The sequence below is a fragment of the Rissa tridactyla genome, chromosome 4, assembly GCF_028500815.1.
Source record: "Rissa tridactyla isolate bRisTri1 chromosome 4, bRisTri1.patW.cur.20221130, whole genome shotgun sequence".
Classification (NCBI taxonomy): domain Eukaryota; kingdom Metazoa; phylum Chordata; class Aves; order Charadriiformes; family Laridae; genus Rissa; species Rissa tridactyla.
Window position 1 is genome coordinate 21,188,151 of NC_071469.1, and position 19,127 is coordinate 21,207,277.

A 19,127-nucleotide genomic window follows, 5' to 3' on the forward strand; every position below is an offset into this window, starting at 1 on the left:
TCCACCATCTGATTTGCAGTCTAACAAACTACTGAAATGCATTTGGAACGATTTCTTTGAAAAAATTCTTCATTTCTCTGAGGGTCAGAGATGGGCCAAACCATTACGATCAGCTCATGTGCAAATTCACCCACCCATTGCCACTGACGCTTTCACAACTGGGTGATAATACAGTGGTCACGTAACTCAAACTCTTGCTCTTCTGGGCAGAGAGTGTTGGACTTCACATGAAAATATTATGCAGCCAACAGTGGATTCAACTAACCCAACAGCACGTGTTTTATGAGGCAACTTCTGTTTCTACACCCCTAGATACAAACATTCTAAACCTTTATCCATGGTTGAGTAGAAACAAAAACAGCACAGACCAAAGTGCTATACAGTTAGGTCAACTATGACATTTTATACCTGTTTCAAAAAATTGGCTTATAAATGAGCCGGTTTATACATACAAACAAGTTCATTGTACCCAGAAGTTTCCTAACATTCTTTTATTAAAAAGAAAAGAGCCAAAGATTGCCCTGATGCTCTTCATTGTTATAAAGCAGACTCTGAAGTATTAAGTGAACTACGTATGAGCAAAGAACTCCAACTGATGCAGAGTTTAAAACTAGGTTTACAATTTCCTATTTTATTGGCATGGATGTATTTCTAAACTTAAAAACCCTTCTGGCAAGTTATCTCAATTTCTTATGACAAAATTTCTCACAACACACAAATATTTACAACATATACATATTTTTTCAGTCTTTTACAACTGGTTCTTAAAAGACAAACAATTTATAGGTTACCACAGAACAAAAGCTGTGACTTAGTTGTTTTTAATTTCATAAAACTATCATAAGTTAAAGTGAATAGATTTTCTTTAAATTCCTTGTAGCATTTTACAAGTGCAACAGAAAAATATGAAGAACCAATTTAGGATAGCTGCAGTTCATTGGATAAATGTTGCCCATTGTAATCACATTATTTCACAGCAAATTCTTGAAAAAATAAGCACCAATCATTCTTGCAAAGAACAATTTTATCTAAAAGTATTGAAAAGTGTTAAATACAAGGTGTTTAATTTACATAAACAAGCAATAAATACACCATATCCAAACTTTTATTCTGCATACTGCTACCCTTGTACATATAATGTACTAAAAAGTCAGCAAATTGTCAACACCTTTCTTTTTTTTTTTTTCTCTTTTTTTAAAGAAATCAATTTGACTTCCAACCAACGGTTTGCTACTATAACAAAGGCCACAAACAGTACGTCTGGGACAGCATACAGTGTTAAAACTGACAAACTCCAAGGGGGGAAAAAAACATCTAGCAAATAAATCGAAAAGCTGTAGATCATTGCTGGTGATATTAACATATACTAGAAAACCTTCATATGCTGCTACTATGATTTATTTTTTTTTTTTAAATTGTTTAGTCAAATATCGTAAGAGCAAACTAATGCTCTTACTGATCAAAAATAATTATGTAGCCACACTGTATTCTCATTGTCCTGCATGGAAAGATTTGATGCAATTTCATAACTTTGCTTGAGCCTTTATTTTACAACAGAGCATTACCTCTAACTCAGAATTGCACATAAGAAGGCTATTAAAAAGTACAATAAAAATCTGCACAAATCAGACTTAAGAAGAGTCAGTATGCTGTACACTTTCTACAATATTATGTTGATAGGTGAATAAACAATTAAGAAGTGCTGCCACTAAGTTTTCAGAAAGTTCTTCAGTTGAGGAATAATCAAATGGAATTTTTGTTGTTTTTTTTTTTTTGTTGTTGTTGTGGGGTTGGGTTTTTTTTTTTATTTTTTATTTTTTTTTAAAAATGACATCCAGGTCAGTTTAAGACCTATAAGCTTATGCATTGAGCCTTAAAGACTGATCTTCTCTCCTCCTGGAAGAAATATCAATATCTATTGAATCCTTGCCGACAATAAGCCTTAATCTCTTCGCTGGAGGAAGAGGAATAAAGTCATCAAATTCATCATCATAGTCATCTTCCTCTTCATCGTCCTCTTCTGATGAAGATTCATCTGCTGTTTCCTCTTCATAGTGACCATAATCATCTACTTCCATTCTTGACTCCAAAAGGGAGAGAGTTTCACTACAACACATACCATTTTCATGAAGGTCCTCAGGGTACGTCCCTCGGTTTTCTTCCTCTCGTTTTAGCTGTATTTTTAATTTTGTTGAACTATTGCCTGATCCTGAGTTAAACCCATTATTTAGCTTTGCTACATATAAATTATTATCTTTTTCATGGTCTTTACTTAATTTGATGCTTATTTTTGAAGAATTCATTCCATCACTTTCTTGGTCATTTGCCTTGCTACTGCTATCATGGCGTCTACGAAGAGTCAGTTTAGGAATCCCAGAGCTATTTTCAAGGATAAGTTGTGCATCATACCTCGTGATTCGTCTTTTCTTTTTACTTTTTGCAGTTCTAAAGCTGTCTTTTGCTTTAAAATTGTCAGATGTTACAACAGAGCAGCCACCAGATGCAGGGATACAGTCTTTATAGCCAACAGGTGTGTCCACCATGTTATTCCTCTCTCCGAGTTCTGAATGAGAACTAATCAAATCTGGTACTTCATCTTTCACAGGTGTATTGTGCGTAGTATCAGTTTCTTCTATTTTTGCAGATGGTTTCACAGGTTTTCCTTGTCGAGATTTCTTTTTTGACATGCCCGCATCATTTTTCTGGCACCTGATATCCCCTTTATGCGATGGTCCATGAGCCACGTCGTTTTCATTTATCACATGAGACTGCTGCTCTAAAATGTCCGATTGCGTTCCGGTCAAATTATTCTTATAGCTATCCAACCTATTTGGTTCAAGCTTTATGTCAGAGGTCTCCTTCAAATTCATTCTTGTTCTCATTGACCTCCTTGTTATATATGTGCAGGGTGGTATATCACCATGCTCATGAGCACCTTTCACAGAATTCAGTTTATGTTCTCTTGCTGCATGCCTTGTTAAGCATCCGCTGGAGACTGCAACTTTGACTGGTCCCTCCAATTCTTTATCCTTTTTAATGGGCAAGTTTTTATACAAAACTACTTTAGGCTCTTTGAGAACTAAATTTCCCATTTCGAGCTTTCTAGAAGCATTCTTTTGCTCTGGCCTTTTGCACTGATTTCTCAACTTTATCTTTGAAAGTAAAGGCTTTGCAGGCTTTTTCAGTCTCTTTGGTACCCTGGAATTATTTATATGAGTTAGTTTAGATGAGGTAGAATTTGATGATGCTGGAATTCTTGATATAGACTGTCTCGTTAATGTTCTATTTTTGCTGTTCTTTTTTACACCAATCGAAGATTTTCTGTTAGCTGCAAAAGAAAAAAAGTGGTTTTGTTATGACACTGCTTTATCCCGAGTTTCCCACTCCCAAATACTGTAGTTATTTATTTTAAACACTTCACCGAAATCTGTGAAACAGGCTGGAAAGTACGCAGTGAGGAGCGAGACTGCTTAACTTTCAACTCAGACATGAAAGGAATTGTCAAGTAAGTCAAAAGTACATCTAAATTCCAGGTATGCTTCCCTTACTACCCCCAACATACCGACTTTGTTTTTTACTGAATTTCTTCTGTCAATTTTTTAAAAAAATCCATCCCACATTACCCATAGTTTTTAGTGAGTATTATTCTAGCAAAATCTGAGGATCAGCATACTCTAGGTATTAACCCCAGATTTTTTTCCCTACAGAGGGAGGAAAAAAAAAACCCAAAAAACCCTAACTACAGATTTCAGCTTCATATATCCAGTTTTCTGTCACCTACTGTGGTAAGTAAAGGAGTTTTGTCTGCCCAAGCAAAGCTGCAACTCTAAAGTTTTGTAATTAGACATCATAAGTGTTTTTCGGGAAATGGTTTGTTGGTTTTGTTTTTGGTTGGTTTTTTTTGGTTTTTTTTTTTTTTTCTTTTTAAATATCACAGCAGCTAACAGGAGCCAGGTGGAACCACAATATTTTATGCGGCTCCAAACCTGTTTGCTAGTTAAGTCAAAGTTTAGGTTATTTTTATTTTGCCTAAATTGAGTGCGGCATGGGTGTGTGTGTGCGCGTAAATAAATGACACTCTCTACTTCATGAGGAGAAGTCTTTCAAGAGCATCACAAACCAAAATCCCTTCCAATTTCTTTCGAGATTACTAACTGTGCACTTTCCCTTCAGAATAGGTACCTGAACTATCAATCCTGGATGTGGTGAGGGAATAGCTGCCCAATTTAAAGGATCTCTAAAGGAAACGACTATTTGTTTAACAATCTCTACTGAGAGTATTTATTTAAAAACACCTTTCCTACAGAATGTAGGTAACTCAAACTACGTAAGTTTTCTTTCCTAAACCATACTATTGCATATGATAGATTACTGTATTTTGAAATACATACATGATTGACAGAACTTTAACTGACATGCTTACATATATGAGACTATTTGCTTTTGATATAAATAAAAGAAAAAACAAAACAAGAACATACCCCTATTGTTCTTGAAACACTTACGGAAAAGCATGAATTTGCCATGTAAATTGCCTTCACATTCCTGAATAAATTACAGTTCTAAAGACCAGTATCTGAGATGCATCTCAGCACCAAGAGAGGAATTTCATCACAGTGAAAGTTTTTCACGTTTTTATGAAACCTTTAATCCTGCAGTCCAAGCTTTTCCCCTCACTTACTTGCATTAGATTTTTCCTGAGTGGTATCTGCATCAGTGTTAGAGCTGACGGACTGGCTGTCTGAATTTTTGCTGCTGTCACCCAACTTTTTAAGTCTGTTCAATCGTTTATCTGTTTCTCTCAGTCCATATTTACTATTAATCACAGGAGTAGGTGCTGGCAATCCCACTCTTGATTTAAAAGCACCAGTTCCACGTCTACAAAGAAAAAGAGAACAAGATGTATTAATAACTATTAATATAAACTTAGAACTTTGTTTCAGAGACAGCAGTTTGAATCCCAGGTATAGTTGGATAAACAATACCAATAGCCACTGAATTTATTAGCATTTTGTGGGCTGTTTTAATAAGGTATCTATATACTTACCTCTTTTTAGTAAGATGTGCAGAAAAACCTTCCATTTATTTCTTACAAGAAGAAAAATTGCAAGAGTAGGTTTCCCTTGCTTTGTGTCTATTTTAGTGTCGTTTCATAGTAAAATTTTACAAGTGAAAATGACATATGGTAGTTCAAAATACTACTTATATTAGCTTAGGTAATAACATAAATTTTTCATAATCACATCAGGCTAGTAAAAACTCCCAGCTTCAGCTACAATGCTTGTTACTGCATCAGCAAGAGTTTAAAAGTACAGAAAATGGAATAAAATTATCACATGTTCTGTGTTCCTTTGTAACTGAAAGACTCCAATATGTCTTTACCACGAAAATGGAATGGCTGAGCAAACACGGAACTTCTTTTTTCTTTTTAAGTAATCACAGAAAAGGATGAAGATTAAGAATTCCTCTACTTGCACTTCAACCATTACTATAGTATTCCTTTGGTACTTTTTAATAATCCAGTATGCTTGCACTTCATTTACTGAAGACAACTTCAGTTTGCACTTCAGCGTGTTGTACTGAAAGATCTACAAAACTTAACCAAAAGTGCACCAAAAAGATCAGGCAGGATCTCAAGCTCCACAAGGTTAATTATTATGCAGACACAATCCTTGTTTTCAAATTAACTGATATTTGTTTGATAGGAACATTGTTTGACAGTATTATTTTGAATACTGCAAGTTACAGACATCTTAAGATACTGGACTGAACTTAGCACAAGCAACACCCAATTGAGGTCAGAAAGCAAGGGTGCTATGAACACCCACAACTGTCTTCTGACATGTTGTCTTTGGTGCCCAGTTGTCTCAGTCAGCCAGCATGAACAGCAGGCTCACCTAGAAAGAGTACATGCACATATGTAAAGATATGCAAATTTTCTTGGTGATGATTTTTGTAGGCTTAAAAAAAAATAATTGTACAGTGCCAACCTTCCCACAGCTCCCAAATGTACCTACTGATTCTTGGAAGTCTAGCAGTTTAACATCACTAACTAACACCCTTTACAGCATTGTCAAAATTGGGTCACTTATAGGTTATTTTTTGTGGTGTACAAAGAGACAGTTGCCTCAGCGTTAGTAAGGACTCATTTTTCCTTGCTCAACTCCCCTAAATTCAAATCTCTCATATTTGATTGCTGTAACACAGCCTTGTGACTGAAAAGCAGATTCCTAAAGTTAGAATTACCCAAACGTTAGCTTTAAAATATAACATATTCATGTATTTAAAATATAAAGATGACAAGTTATTGAAGATGTTCATACACAAAACATTGGTTTGTCCTAAAAGTGTTATCTGTATTACATTAACAATCAAAGAAACTTGAGCAAAAAGAAACATATCACTCCAAGTAACACGGAAAGAACAATCAGGGTGCCCATTTATTCAACACTAAACAGCTCCCAGGACTGAAGTACATTTTTACTAGCAGCTCTCTAGATATAAAGTCTGAGATCGTACCCTTCACTTGGAATGACCTACTAACATTGTATGAGCTTGGAGGTCCACATCAGAAGGTTTTCCCTTGAATTGCAAGAATTGTTAGTGACCAAACTAGCTAGTAAAAATAAAGGTAGGCTTATTAAACTACTTATGTGAAGGTGCATCAAGCTATTTCTCAAAAATATTTTGTCCTTTATAGGATTTTTCTCTCTACAGTTAAGTCAAACAGTAACAGAACTGTTATATGTTCTGTGTACTTCCTCCTAGAACTAGGTGAAGCTCTCACAAATGACGCTGAGCCTCCATGCTCACAGCAAGCAGAACTTTCAACATGGCGAAAACCAACTATGGAATTCTTTCAACTGATTTTGTGAAGAAACTAGGTTGGAATGGCACATGGGAAGAACAAATATAACAAGAACTTGGCTGCTACTGTGCAATGGACAGATATAAGCAAGTACTGTCCAAACCAGCAGATCTTTATGAATATACAAACCCACAAGTTCTAATAACATATGGTGAAAACTACTTTGCCAATTCCCAGCAGAAGAGAGCTTCAGGGCAACACAGAAAACATTAATGAAATTCGCTTTTTCTAGTACAAAGAAAACCCCAAAAGCTGGTGGTCAGTTGCTAATGGTCTTGTAGCAGCTACAACTGCTTTTCCTTCCAATTCTACTTTATTCAGTACAAATATTTTTAAGAATCTGCATTTCTTTTTTGTAATTCACATTTTGGGTTATCTAAAAAACTGAGAATCAAAAGAACAACACAACGCAGGAGCTCTCAGGGAGGATGACCATTCAGTAACAACATTAAAGAAAAAAATCATAACAAATACCTACAAAATAATTATGATGTGTCCAAAAGTCTGAGTATTCATAATTAAGAACTTTCAGTTTCACAAAATGCATCACGAATATGCCCAATTCCATGTGAAACTTATTTACATCAACCCATACCTTTCACAGGTGTAACATTCGCAGTATTCGTTATTTTCTCCAAAAAAACCATCTCCATAATAACAAGAGATTTCTTCTCCAGGTTCAATATCTCTTAGAGCTTTCACACATGCTGTATCTCTGCCCGTTGACACAAACTGGGGAAAGAGAGGACAGGAAGGGGGAGAAGTTAATCATTAAGGTTGAACAGTCTCAATAAGAAAAAAAAAAAGCAAAAAGTTGGGGAGGAAAAGGTGTAGGGACAAAGAAAAAAAAAAGTGGGGTGCTTTATTTATTTAAATTTCTTGCTTACCTTACAGTTAGGTCTGCAATCTGAAAAAGGTCCAAAAGATAAAGTCAATTAACTGTTGATAAGACCTGAAACATGAATAGTTGTAGATATCTAAAGTAAGGATTCACTCTGACTTCAGTAACTGTAGAATCTCAACTAAATACTGGGAGTTATGTCAGTATTGCACGAAGCTATACATCAAAACATACCTATTTTCATATAGTTTGGTTTCTGAGCTCTTCCCTATGGTATCACAAATGTTCAATTTCCCTCCTCCTGAAGGTAATATAATTTATCTTAAATCCTACCTGCCATTCCTTCAGCATAACCTGTGCCAAAGCTTAAAGAAGGTATAACAAGTTCACAAACAATTCAAGGTAACCCACGATATGCCCCACTAATTTAGCTGCCAGTTCCAAAGTCGCTGTGAAGGAGAGAGGCATCACTTCCTAGAGCCTTCTGTGAGTCTCCCAGTTCACAGCCGCTCAGCTCTGGTCTGGGAAAATCCCGACAGGATTTTGTCCTACAGTAATCCAGTATGCCAGATTCAGACATTTTCTCTAAAGTTCTGTGTTGTTCAGCTCACATATAACACCACTTCTGAGTAGAACTGCTTATGTCCTTTAACATGCTTCCTAAACTTACTACTCACCATGATTGATAAATGCAGCAGGACCAAGCCACAGCTGTGCACAGTTTTTCCGTGTGGAATACATGACACTGAAATCATTTTCCCCATGTCTCAGCAGCATGTTTTCTTCCATTTCTGATAGCTCAGCAATACAGCCCACAAGTAATTCTATTTTATCATTTCGTTTCCTTTAGCATAAAAAAGAGTAGCAGAAATAAGAATACGTATGCCAAAATGACAAAGTAATTTCACAGAAAGAAAAGCTGTCAATAACAGGAAGTGTTTTGTAAACCATTTCTCAGCCCTTATAAACCTCATGTTTTAATTCAGTCAGAGACAGGATATTAGGCTAAACAGACTTTTTCTCAGACAGGAAATAAACATTTTTATGCTACTATATAGAATCAATTACGCCAATTCTGACAGACATTACCACCATTGTTTCTACAATTTCCTGAGACTACAAGCAAGAAACTGCAGGAGTTGATTACTTCAGCTTCTGCAGTTGTTAAAACCAAAAGCGAGATTTTTTTTTTTTTTTTTTTTAATTTGTGCACACTCCCTCCCCATCAACACTTAAGAGATTTTGACTTCCTCCAGCTGCTCTTGTTTGCATTTCCTACACTTCTTCCTTTGGCCAGGAAAACACAGCATAGTGAAGATGTTTAGAACTCCATGGCTTCTTAAAAAATGCCCGGTATTGACTCAAAAAAAGCCAGAATTTATGTAAGATGCTTTCCTCTCTCACAAGTAGTTCTTCAGCATCAAGCTGGCCCTTGAAACAGACCACTTGGGGGGTGGGCCGAGGGACGAGAATGACATAATGACCAACAAGAATCAACAAATCCACAATGCCTTCGTGTGCAGACAGACAATCTGCCATTGTACTCAACACTCAGCCTAGGAAGATGTGCACAATTTCCATTATCTTGCAAGGGCATTGTTTCCACTGCTCTTTAGAGTATACATTTTAAACTCTGGCCAGATTACTCTGACACAGATGAATATGGAGATACTAAATATACATGAGGGACACAAACCAGAAGCCTTTTACGTGCAAAATTCTCCTTTTATAGAGAGTGCAAAGAACTCTCTCAGTTTTGAGTCCCAATAGTTTTCCAGATATTGGCAGGGTTAAGAAGCAGCCCTCCTGTCTTACTGTCTCTCAGGTCACTCAAGATTTTGAGCATGGGAAGTTATTTCACTTCCAACACACCTAAGTACAAAGCTTCCACCCCAATCAGCCAAGGGGAGAATTCAAACCAAAAATCTAACCCAAAAAATACTGATTGTATCATGGCCTTGGAACTTCCAGCTACGGTCACGAAGAGCTAGAAACTGGCCTCAACCTTCTTAAAACTTACTCTCCCACACATTGTGGCCATAGTCCCACAGTAACAGCATGCTTACTTGGTACACTGCCAGCATCCTGTCTAGCCACTCAATCCTAGCCCACACATAATAGCATATCATCATCTCAGATGTGCTGTTATGAGTATGTACTGCCACGAAGCAAAATAAATATAAATTATGGCGGGGAGGGGAGAGGGAAGGGAGGAGAAAATTTATTTTAGAATCTGAATTAACCCAGGGATCTGCTGGTGCTGCCACGGACATGCTTATAATGAGACTCAAATGCACCAGAATGAGATGGGGAAAATACACTGGGCTTCTAACTTTGTGTTTCTAGGAGAAATTTATCTTGCAGAATCAAAATATGCAAATAACACCCTTCAGTTTCACAAAGGTGAAAAACTAATTTCCCCCACAATTATTTGTTGTATAACAAATCCAGCACACTGTGAGTCTTGACATGGTCGTATTTCTCACAGGAGGCCAACAACTCACGATTAGCGGAAAATAATTATCTGACTGAAAACAAGATTAAAAAAAACTTGTATACTGAAAACTGTATGGCTATGCCCAAATACATAAAGGAATATCTTACAGATGCATGTGTTGTGAGTTAAGTATTTAGCAAAAGCAGACAACAAATTTAATTTTTAAGCAAAAATACAAACCTTTATATTTCACTGGCTGCAGTTTTAATTCTAAATCATTTTTTTTTTAATATCTTTTTTGGAATCTTTCAAAATAACTGACAGAAATAGAATGCAGCAAACTATATTTCTTACCATTCTTTTGTTGCAACAATTTTGGCTCCATTTTGCTCAGAAGAATACCGATTGCAAGGCAGTATCTCAAACCCACTGTCAGTTGCAAACATTCGTAAATAAATAAATACCTGGAATGAAAGAAAACAGTACTTTTCTGTTACAAGCAAAACAAAAGCAGTGAGGAACTTCATACAAAAATCATGAAGGTCAGTAAACTGCAGAAAAAAAACCACACACACAAAAAAAAAGATGCCTCAAATGCTACAGAAGTGGCCCCACCAATGAAAATGTATACTTTCTTCTTAAAGTCACTGAGTAGTTGCATTCAAGAGTTCTTCTCAGGTCTTTAAGAACCACTGAGACCTAACAATTTTCAGGATCCAATTTTATTCTTTACAGTTCTGAAAAAGGTATTACTCCTATGACAAAAATACTGAACTCAGGGATCGCTGGATCAATTATTTTTAGTTAAAGCGCTGTTATATTACTCAAAAAAACGCTTTGGGAAAGACGAATTTGCTGCCTACCTTTTCTACACTACTAGATTTGATGCACTTTGAAGTAGGCCAAATTCCTTTTGGTTGTTACCTGAAAACAGTGGACTCGTTCCTGAAGGAGTTTTCTCCCCCTGCCCCAGTAAAGAAAGACTATGATTTCCCTGCAACTTTGAGAGGCAATAACCTTTATAATATACACAAAATTGATTTGTTGTGTGGGAAGTGGAGGAAGACAATAACACTCCCACATAAAGCCCCTATACCCAAAAGAACAGAGGTATTTTGAGGTAGCAAGGCTTCTCTGTTTTCCTTTACTTTTCTTTGTCACACAATTTGAACTACAATAGCTCCAAGTAAAAAAACCAAAACAAACAAAAGAACCCCAACCACCAACACAAAACAAAGAAGGGGGAAAAGGGGAGAAAGCCCCTTCCAAAGAATTAAAGAAGTCATCGAAACTCTTTTCTCCTGGAAGCAGGTCTTCTCTCTTGTGCTTATGACTTAAGCCAACAGCAAAAGAGGCAAATGTGTTTTCCTTTCTACATGTTTATTAAATAAAAGGCAGTGGTAAGTTAATTCCAAAGAAAAAGTTGTGTTGGGGGGGAAAGCTAGCTGGGTTTTAAAAAACAAAGGAAGTTTCTGTTAAAAGCAATCAAACAATCAACATATAACAGAGCAGTGGATTAGTTTCCTTTACTATTGCTACATTCCTAAGAATTTTTTACATTTTCTTAGCCTTTCAACCATCTGAAAAAGCACATTAATTACAAATACACCTACATGTTCCTTGAACAACCTTTCCTGCATTTTGTTCTTGTTAAGAAAATAGTGCCGGGCCCAGTCACCTGACGTCAAGGACTTGAAGGCTTTTTCTAAGTGCTCATCTTTCTTGAAACGTTCAATCACCTCTTTTAGTTCTTCTTGCCTTCCTTTAATAGGTCGAAATCTGAAATAAAGAATACAGCTATTCCAGTCTCCACTGTTACTCAGACTCAATTCTTCCTCACAGTTACTTGCAGCACAGAGTTCTTTCACTAGCCATATAAATACTTAACTCCTAGCGTAAAGAAACGGAGTATTATGCACTCAAATCACAGGCCCTCATTTCCTGAGGTAATGGCAGAGGTAAGATAAAGCCAAGCATACTACTTGGAGCGTTAAAACCCTCCATTCTGCTGAAAAGCACAATTTATTTATAAAACAAATCTCTGATAAGATTAACATTTCACTGTTTTCAACACCTCTCATTTGGAACAAAGCAGCTAAAGAACTCGTATAATAAAAGTGTTACTGTCCTTACTTTCCTAATGAATTTACTATCATCAAAAGTGCATGTGCAAAAAAATCCAGCAAATAAAGTAGATGCTGTTAAATTTCCTACTTAACACTGGTATCAAGGGAGGTATGCACAGTTCTGGCTTTTATAGCTGGGTTGGGGGTGGGCATGTGATTTTAAACAGCCTCACATACTACATTAAATTTTTTTAACAGGGAATGAACAATTACACAGTGCAACTGAAAAGACTGAGCAAGAAATTTCAAAACAGAAAAAATGTGTAACTACCTTGAAGAGTTATTTCAAATCAACTTTTGCCCAAACCAAAGCCTTATTATACTGACAAATCCACTACATGGATTTATGTAGATGGCAAACTTAACATTTGCATTCATATAAAACACACCTCCTAATGACTACACAAGAAATATGTATCAATAGTAACACACAGCATATATCCTACATCTGTGGAAGACTGCAGTTCCACATAATTGCGATCATAAGAATTTTTCCCCAAAATACTGGCTACAGGAAACAGGTAGCTGAAAATCATGGGTAGATAAAATATGAAAATAACCCCCTGTACATTAGCAGAGAATTCTGCATTCTTCCCAAAGCTTAAGAAAAACTATTCTTCATATATTCAACAGGAAAAAACTGGTTACAGACAGAACCTATATGACTGCAAGACGCAGGAGCTCCGTTTCTGAGTTGCAAAACCACCAAGAGAGAGCAGCACTTAATTAGAGATTATGTCAAATCTCTATAAATTGTCTTTGACTGAGCAAATACCCATATATGCTCTGCTTTGAGCTGGAGGTGGGGTGTATGTACTTTTAAGTGTACGACACACCCCAAGGGACTCTTCACAAATAAAAATTTTCTAGGGTCATGAGTTTTCTACAGCTTCTTTTACAACTTACACCTTTTGCTTACACAGCATACGACAAGTGTTAAAACAAGCTAACAGCTTTTTATTAAATTCATAAGACTAAGTCCTATTACTTGTTGCTTGAGTTGTGTTACCATGCTCATTTTATTTCCTCTTACTTACCAAATGAAGCCTGTATTTGATGATGAAAGTAAACAAGGGGAAATAAATTCTTGCAGTTGGTGGAAGGAAACCTCATCAATGCCCTCACTGATACTCCGTTTTCTAAATTACCATATCACTTGGTTTATCCTCATCTTAGAACGTTGCAAGTAACTTCTTTTTGGATGACCAAATAAGATTTGCTTCTTCTATGCAATTTATATGAAGGAAACAAGATACCTTAACTTTTGCACATCCCAATTTTATTTCACCTTGTAAAACAGTAGGAGTTTAATCTGAAATAACTAGTAATGATGAGGATTCAATTTCCTTCATTAGAAGTAACATGTTGTATTTATGCTCCTGATACAATAAAGACCTAACTGCAGTATCACTTCCAGCAGCAGCACACATTATCAGCATTCCATGCTACTGCTTTTATGCATGTTCTCTGCATTCTCCATCTGAAAAACTTCCTTATAATATGACGACTAAGCAACTTTTTATATCTCTCTGAGTATGTCAAAAATTACCAGCATAAACCTATGAGCTTTCAGAGAAGGTGATACAGCAAGAAGTTGTGAGAGGACATTAGGCAAGTCTTCTTTTGGCTGGGATAACATCTAAGAAGATAACACGAGTCAGTCAAGAAACAGATGCCCACTTAGAATTGTAATACGTACCATGCCAAGAAGTTTCAAATCAAGTTCTTTATTAAAGAATATACTTATTCCATCGCCCCAAGAAGCCTAACAAGCTGCTGACACCTCATCATGGAATAAAACTCCCTCCGGACTACAGATGACATGATTGTTATTATTTCTGTTCTGTAGCACAGCAAAGTCTCCCTCGACCTGCCAGTCAGATGCAAGAAGAATATCTCCCAGTTTTCCCCAAACCAAAAAGACTTCTCCCAGATTTGACAGTCATAACACACAGAGCTTACTCAGACATTAAGGGAATTTAAAATTATATAGCCCGAACTGAACCTGACTAGTTTCAGAATAGGACTTGCTCTGATTTTCAGTTCCAATCAGGAACAGTTTTCCCACCTGTTCTGTTTCCTGAACTGTACTTACATCATGAGAAGTACAAAGCACATCGATATACACAAATATGACAAGACAACATTTTGTTTACATCTGCAAACATTACAGGAGGAAGAGACATGCGATTTACAGCTAAAATTGGTCTTCAGCTATGTCTATTCTTGCTGGGCTAAATGAATGATTGTCCTCTCCCTTACATTTTATGTTATATGTTGAAATGCACCATTTTTTTTAGCTAAGTGACCTGCAGGAGCAAAGACACGTTGAAAAACCATCACATTCAAAATTGTATTGGGACCTGAGACAGGAAATGTATGCGCTGATAGGCATAATCATACTGTTTATGATCAAGAAGCTTAGCCTAGGCTAGCTAAAGAAAGCAGCATCAGAAGTCAACCACCAGTGAGGAAAAGAAAGGCAAAAAAAAAAAAAAAAAAAAAAAGCAGGGTAGATGCTAAGCTTAAACAGTGGCACTCAAGATCTACAGAAGAGTCATCAACACCCTACATTTTCTAGCAATTAGAAGCACATCTTATAGCCCCAAAGCGATGCTCATATTTCAGGTCTTTTACAACATACCATTCTCAGAGGCTGACTAGCTGTCTGACTAGCTACCTTAGGTACTGCAGAACCTGTCCCCAACCCTTTAAAAGTCACCTGCATACCTCCATGGATCACATTCAGCAAGTGTTTCTACCAGTTCTTGTCTCAAGCATTCCACACTGCTGGAGGAATTCCTTGAAATGTCTAGCAGAAACCCATGTAATATCATTCATAAGATGCAGAATAATTAGTGTATGCCCAACTCTTGAAAAGGCCAGAAAGAAGGCTGGAAGCAGGAAGGGGGCGTACAGATTGTAAAACCCCCAAAACATCAAAAGGTGAGATGAATGTTATGCTGTATGCCAGGCATCTGAAACAGGGACTGGGTTTTTCAAAGAACATGACTCTTGACACCCAATGGTTCAAAAAATTAATACTACAGACCTCCTGCAGCACCTCTATGAAAACATCGTACTGATATTTTTTTACATGGTTACAAGACAGAGATAGTAAGAAAAGATAACCAGGAATCCAAAAAAGCAAGAAATGTCCACAAGCACATGGAAAGATGCTGGAAACCAACATCATGATGTACATACAGCACTTCACTTCAAGGGTTCCCAACAAAATGGAATAGAATGACACTTTACACCCTGAGCCTGAGTGAGTTGTTCGCAGCTCAACAGCACATGTAAACTGCACTGAGAGCACACAAAGTTTATGAGCTAATTCAGAATACTACAACCTAGACTCCTCACAAAAGCTTCAGTGCTTTCACAGGTGAATCTCCATGTATACCTTAGAAGATACCTTCTGATTTCAGACACTGAAGAAGCCAATATGCCAAGAAAGCCTAGAAGTCGAGTGTTCCTTCAGAATTTGAGGGCCTGCTGATAGACCCTTCACTTCTCCCAGGAGCATCATGAAATAGCAGTTTATTCCTTAGTCTTTCACAGCACTACCTATCAAAAAGCCAATTGATTTTGAGAAGCAACCTTAAATACTATCATTTTTGTGGGACAGAGCTTCCTCACTTACACGTGACATTAAAAAAAAAAAATCTATGCATCTCCTGGAAGAGTCTACATGAGTGAGCACCACTATGAAGAGAGCCTGAAAAGACTCCACAGCTAAATGTATATATATAAACTGAGCCAAAGAAATTGGCTTTTAAGTGTCAGTAAAATAGGAGACTAGTTCAAAGAGGAGAAATAGATAGAAAGAGCACAAGAAAACCAACAAAACAAACCAGACAACCCAGCCTCTAAATAGAGCGTCAATTAAAATCAGAATTGTTTATCCAGACTTCTGGTTTGCTTCTATGAACAGTACCTTTATTAGATTCCATCATGGAAACCGAACAAGACCCTCTGGTGTTTAATTCTGCTCACAGGCACAGACCCCTTGAGCCACCCTACAAAGAGCTTCAGGGGTCAGATCACACAGATCGTGGAGTCTGCCACAAAACAGTCTGTTATTAAAAGTAAGCTAGGAATGAAAAACTCGGCTATCACAGTATCTTTAAAGAAATAATAATAGCTCTTCTTCCTGACAAGCTGCAGAATAGAAGCTTTTCACACTTCACTAGGAAATATTTATTTTTCCCTAGTCAACAAGATCCAAAAAAGCTACGGCTATTGCAATTTCAAAATCAGCTAGAAGATGATCTTATCCCAGTTAAGGGCAAACTGAGGTGGTCTCAATAAGGAAGACGTAGGAAAATGGCTTTCAGAAGCAAAGTTCTTTCTCTCTCTCAAGTTTCTCTTACCTCGGGAATACTTAAATCTTGAAACTCCAAGGTATAAAGCCAAAGGTCAGTGAGATGCTTGCCTATAAAGGAAGTTAAAGGAGAGTTTCTGGTAAGTTGAGAAGCACAGTACCTTGCTCAGTCTCAGTCACTGAGAGCAGTGAGTTTGAACAAAAAGGATAAACTGATCCTGCAAGAGATCCAGTACGGAGCTCCACATAGTGTACCAGTGCAAGCTAACAAGTTATACTTCTAAACCTATTTCTTAACTTCTGACTAGGGAACATCAAGAAGGGTGAATTTATCAAAACATAGTATCCCATTAGCCTCTTAACAAGAGGCACTTTGTCTGAATGATATTTTTATGAATGATGTTTTTATTTAAGTGGATATGGAAAGACAGCAAGTTACCATTAATCTGGTACCAGAGATTCAGCATAAAAGCCAAAACTGCAAGGCTGTTAAGTGGAGACAATTTATTTAGTTAACATACATTTTGGCTCCCCTCCACCCAACCCTGGAGTATGAGTATCTTAATTAAAAGCCAGTTATATAAAAATCAACTTGTTTTGTGTTTAATCTCCAGTGTTGCTATCTCAAAAAATACATTCTTTAAAGGCCAGAATTCAAAAGGACATTTCTAATAAAGAAAGTCATCCATATTACTTAAATTTCTTGAACTGAAACTATACACGCATTGGTGTGGTCAAAACTCCAATACAGCCTAGAATAGAAGTGAAGAATATTCTAACAGCCACGTAGTTTCATTCTCCTTAATACCGTTAGCAAATACTTTTTTAAAAATAAATGGGGGGGGAACACAAAAAAAAACCCAACCCTAACACTTTCCTTCATTCCTATTTCGACATTCCACATGGTACATTCAATTTAGCAGTTAACACAACTACTGGATGGAAGCCACCCCATCTTTTGGAGATATAACACTTTTTATTGAAGTTAAAGGTGCAACTAGAAAAAACGTGTAAGATTATGAAGTGGTGGGTGTTGGGGGGTGGGGGGCTGGTTTGGATTTTGGGGGGGGGGGGTTGGTTGTGATGAATTTTTTTTTTTTTAAATCCAAAACACTCAGCAGCAGCAAAACAGTTAGTTCCAATGCAATCACTGTGTGCGACTACACACAGTGAAGGAAGACAACCAGGACCAAGCTGAACTCTACTGAATTAAGTTATCAGCAAAAATTAAGAAAGCAGATTTTACATGAAAGTCAAACCATCATGTTGGAAAGCACACCAACACTGAGGTCTTACGAATGTAAAAGCTTCATTTTGAAACAGGGTGTCACTACATAAAAGCTGTGTATCTAATCCAGTATCCCCATAGTGCCACAACACCGAACTCCACAGCCACAAAACCTTATTTAGCAGAAGACACATGACTTGTTCTACCTCCAAACCCCATTCAAGATGAATACTGAGCCCTTTAATTGAGATGAGCTAAGGAGCGCAGAAGAGATTCAGCACAGACCCATGAATGCAAGCGATATAGAACCGCTTTGCCTTTTTTGTTGTTATTGCTCAATGGGGACCGAGTGACATACCCTGTCCAGTTCAGGAATGACCGACAACTTACACCAAGGCCAGCAACTGCTCTTGGTGCAGTGTGAGAGAAAGCAGCTTCCCGTACATCATCCCCAAACACTTCACGTTTGCTACAGAAAACATGGAAATTCTTAAAGCTTGGTCCTTTAGTCTCATGTTATCAGACAAAACCACCTGCACCACACACCAGTTTAACTTCACTGAAAGCAGCAACAGGGAGTTAGCAAACACCCCTAGATCCTCCTGAAACAGAATATAATGCATTTGACTTCCTAAATCACTTGCAAACTTAAAGAGACACTGTAACTGCTCTCAGTATTCCCTAGCATGATGCCAGTACTTTAGGGAACCAGGAAAAAACAATGACTGGTAACAGCAGCAGTATTTAAATCTTAGACTCCCGATAATACTAACACGTTTCTATGCAAGACAGTAAAGGGCGGATTAGCCATTAAGGTATGCAACTTCAAGATTCAGTGCTCAAACTACAGAGAAGTAACTGAAAATAAGAGACAGTAAGATAAGCAAGAATTCACTTGGCTTTTTAGAAGCGTCAGTTTTAATCTCTAGTGTTAGACAACCTTCAGTCCAACAGCTTGCGAAATCAGGATAGTCTTTGTCACACACACAAGCTGATATAACAGGATTTGTACAAGAAGCAACAAAACCTCTTAGAACAGCTATACTGACAAGATAATACTTCCTAACATATCGGGGTATTTTTTTATTAACTGCTAACCTGACCCTTTTGTCGAGATAAGAGCTACCAATTTGATGAAAGAATGACCAGAAGCTCTGAAAACCACCTGCTTTCTCTTGCAAATCCAAGAGGATGAAAAAAAGTTACTTTTAAGTAAAGCCACTGAAGACATTTCCACAGCTATATTTAATGCTGTCCATCAAAAGCCTGGTGACAAGAAGATATTTCAGCGGAATACTGG

At 37.1% G+C, this 19,127-nt stretch overlaps 1 protein-coding gene across 6 annotated transcripts in view; it reads right to left on the reverse strand.

Annotated features, from left to right (window-relative positions):
- Window positions 1–611: 611 nt before the first annotated feature.
- The window catches only part of KMT5B (lysine methyltransferase 5B), a 30,928-nt gene continuing 12,412 nt past the window's right edge, over window positions 612–19,127 (reverse strand). For 4 of the 6 annotated variants that reach the window (XM_054197731.1, XM_054197730.1, XM_054197733.1 and 1 more), the window contains 7 exons: window positions 11,760–11,925; window positions 10,501–10,610; window positions 8,387–8,553; window positions 7,756–7,775; window positions 7,464–7,600; window positions 4,682–4,878; window positions 612–3,328 (listed from right to left, as the gene is read on the reverse strand). In XM_054197731.1, the coding sequence (XP_054053706.1) occupies window positions 1,860–3,328; window positions 4,682–4,878; window positions 7,464–7,600; window positions 7,756–7,775; window positions 8,387–8,553; window positions 10,501–10,610; window positions 11,760–11,925 (2,266 nt within the window). In that variant the 3' untranslated portion in view covers window positions 612–1,859. Of the gene's footprint in view, window positions 3,329–4,681; window positions 4,879–7,463; window positions 7,601–7,755; window positions 7,776–8,386; window positions 8,554–10,500; window positions 10,611–11,759; window positions 11,926–16,648; window positions 16,711–19,127 lie in introns of all 6 variants that reach the window. The other 2 variants (XM_054197736.1, XM_054197735.1) reach the window with 2 other exon arrangements.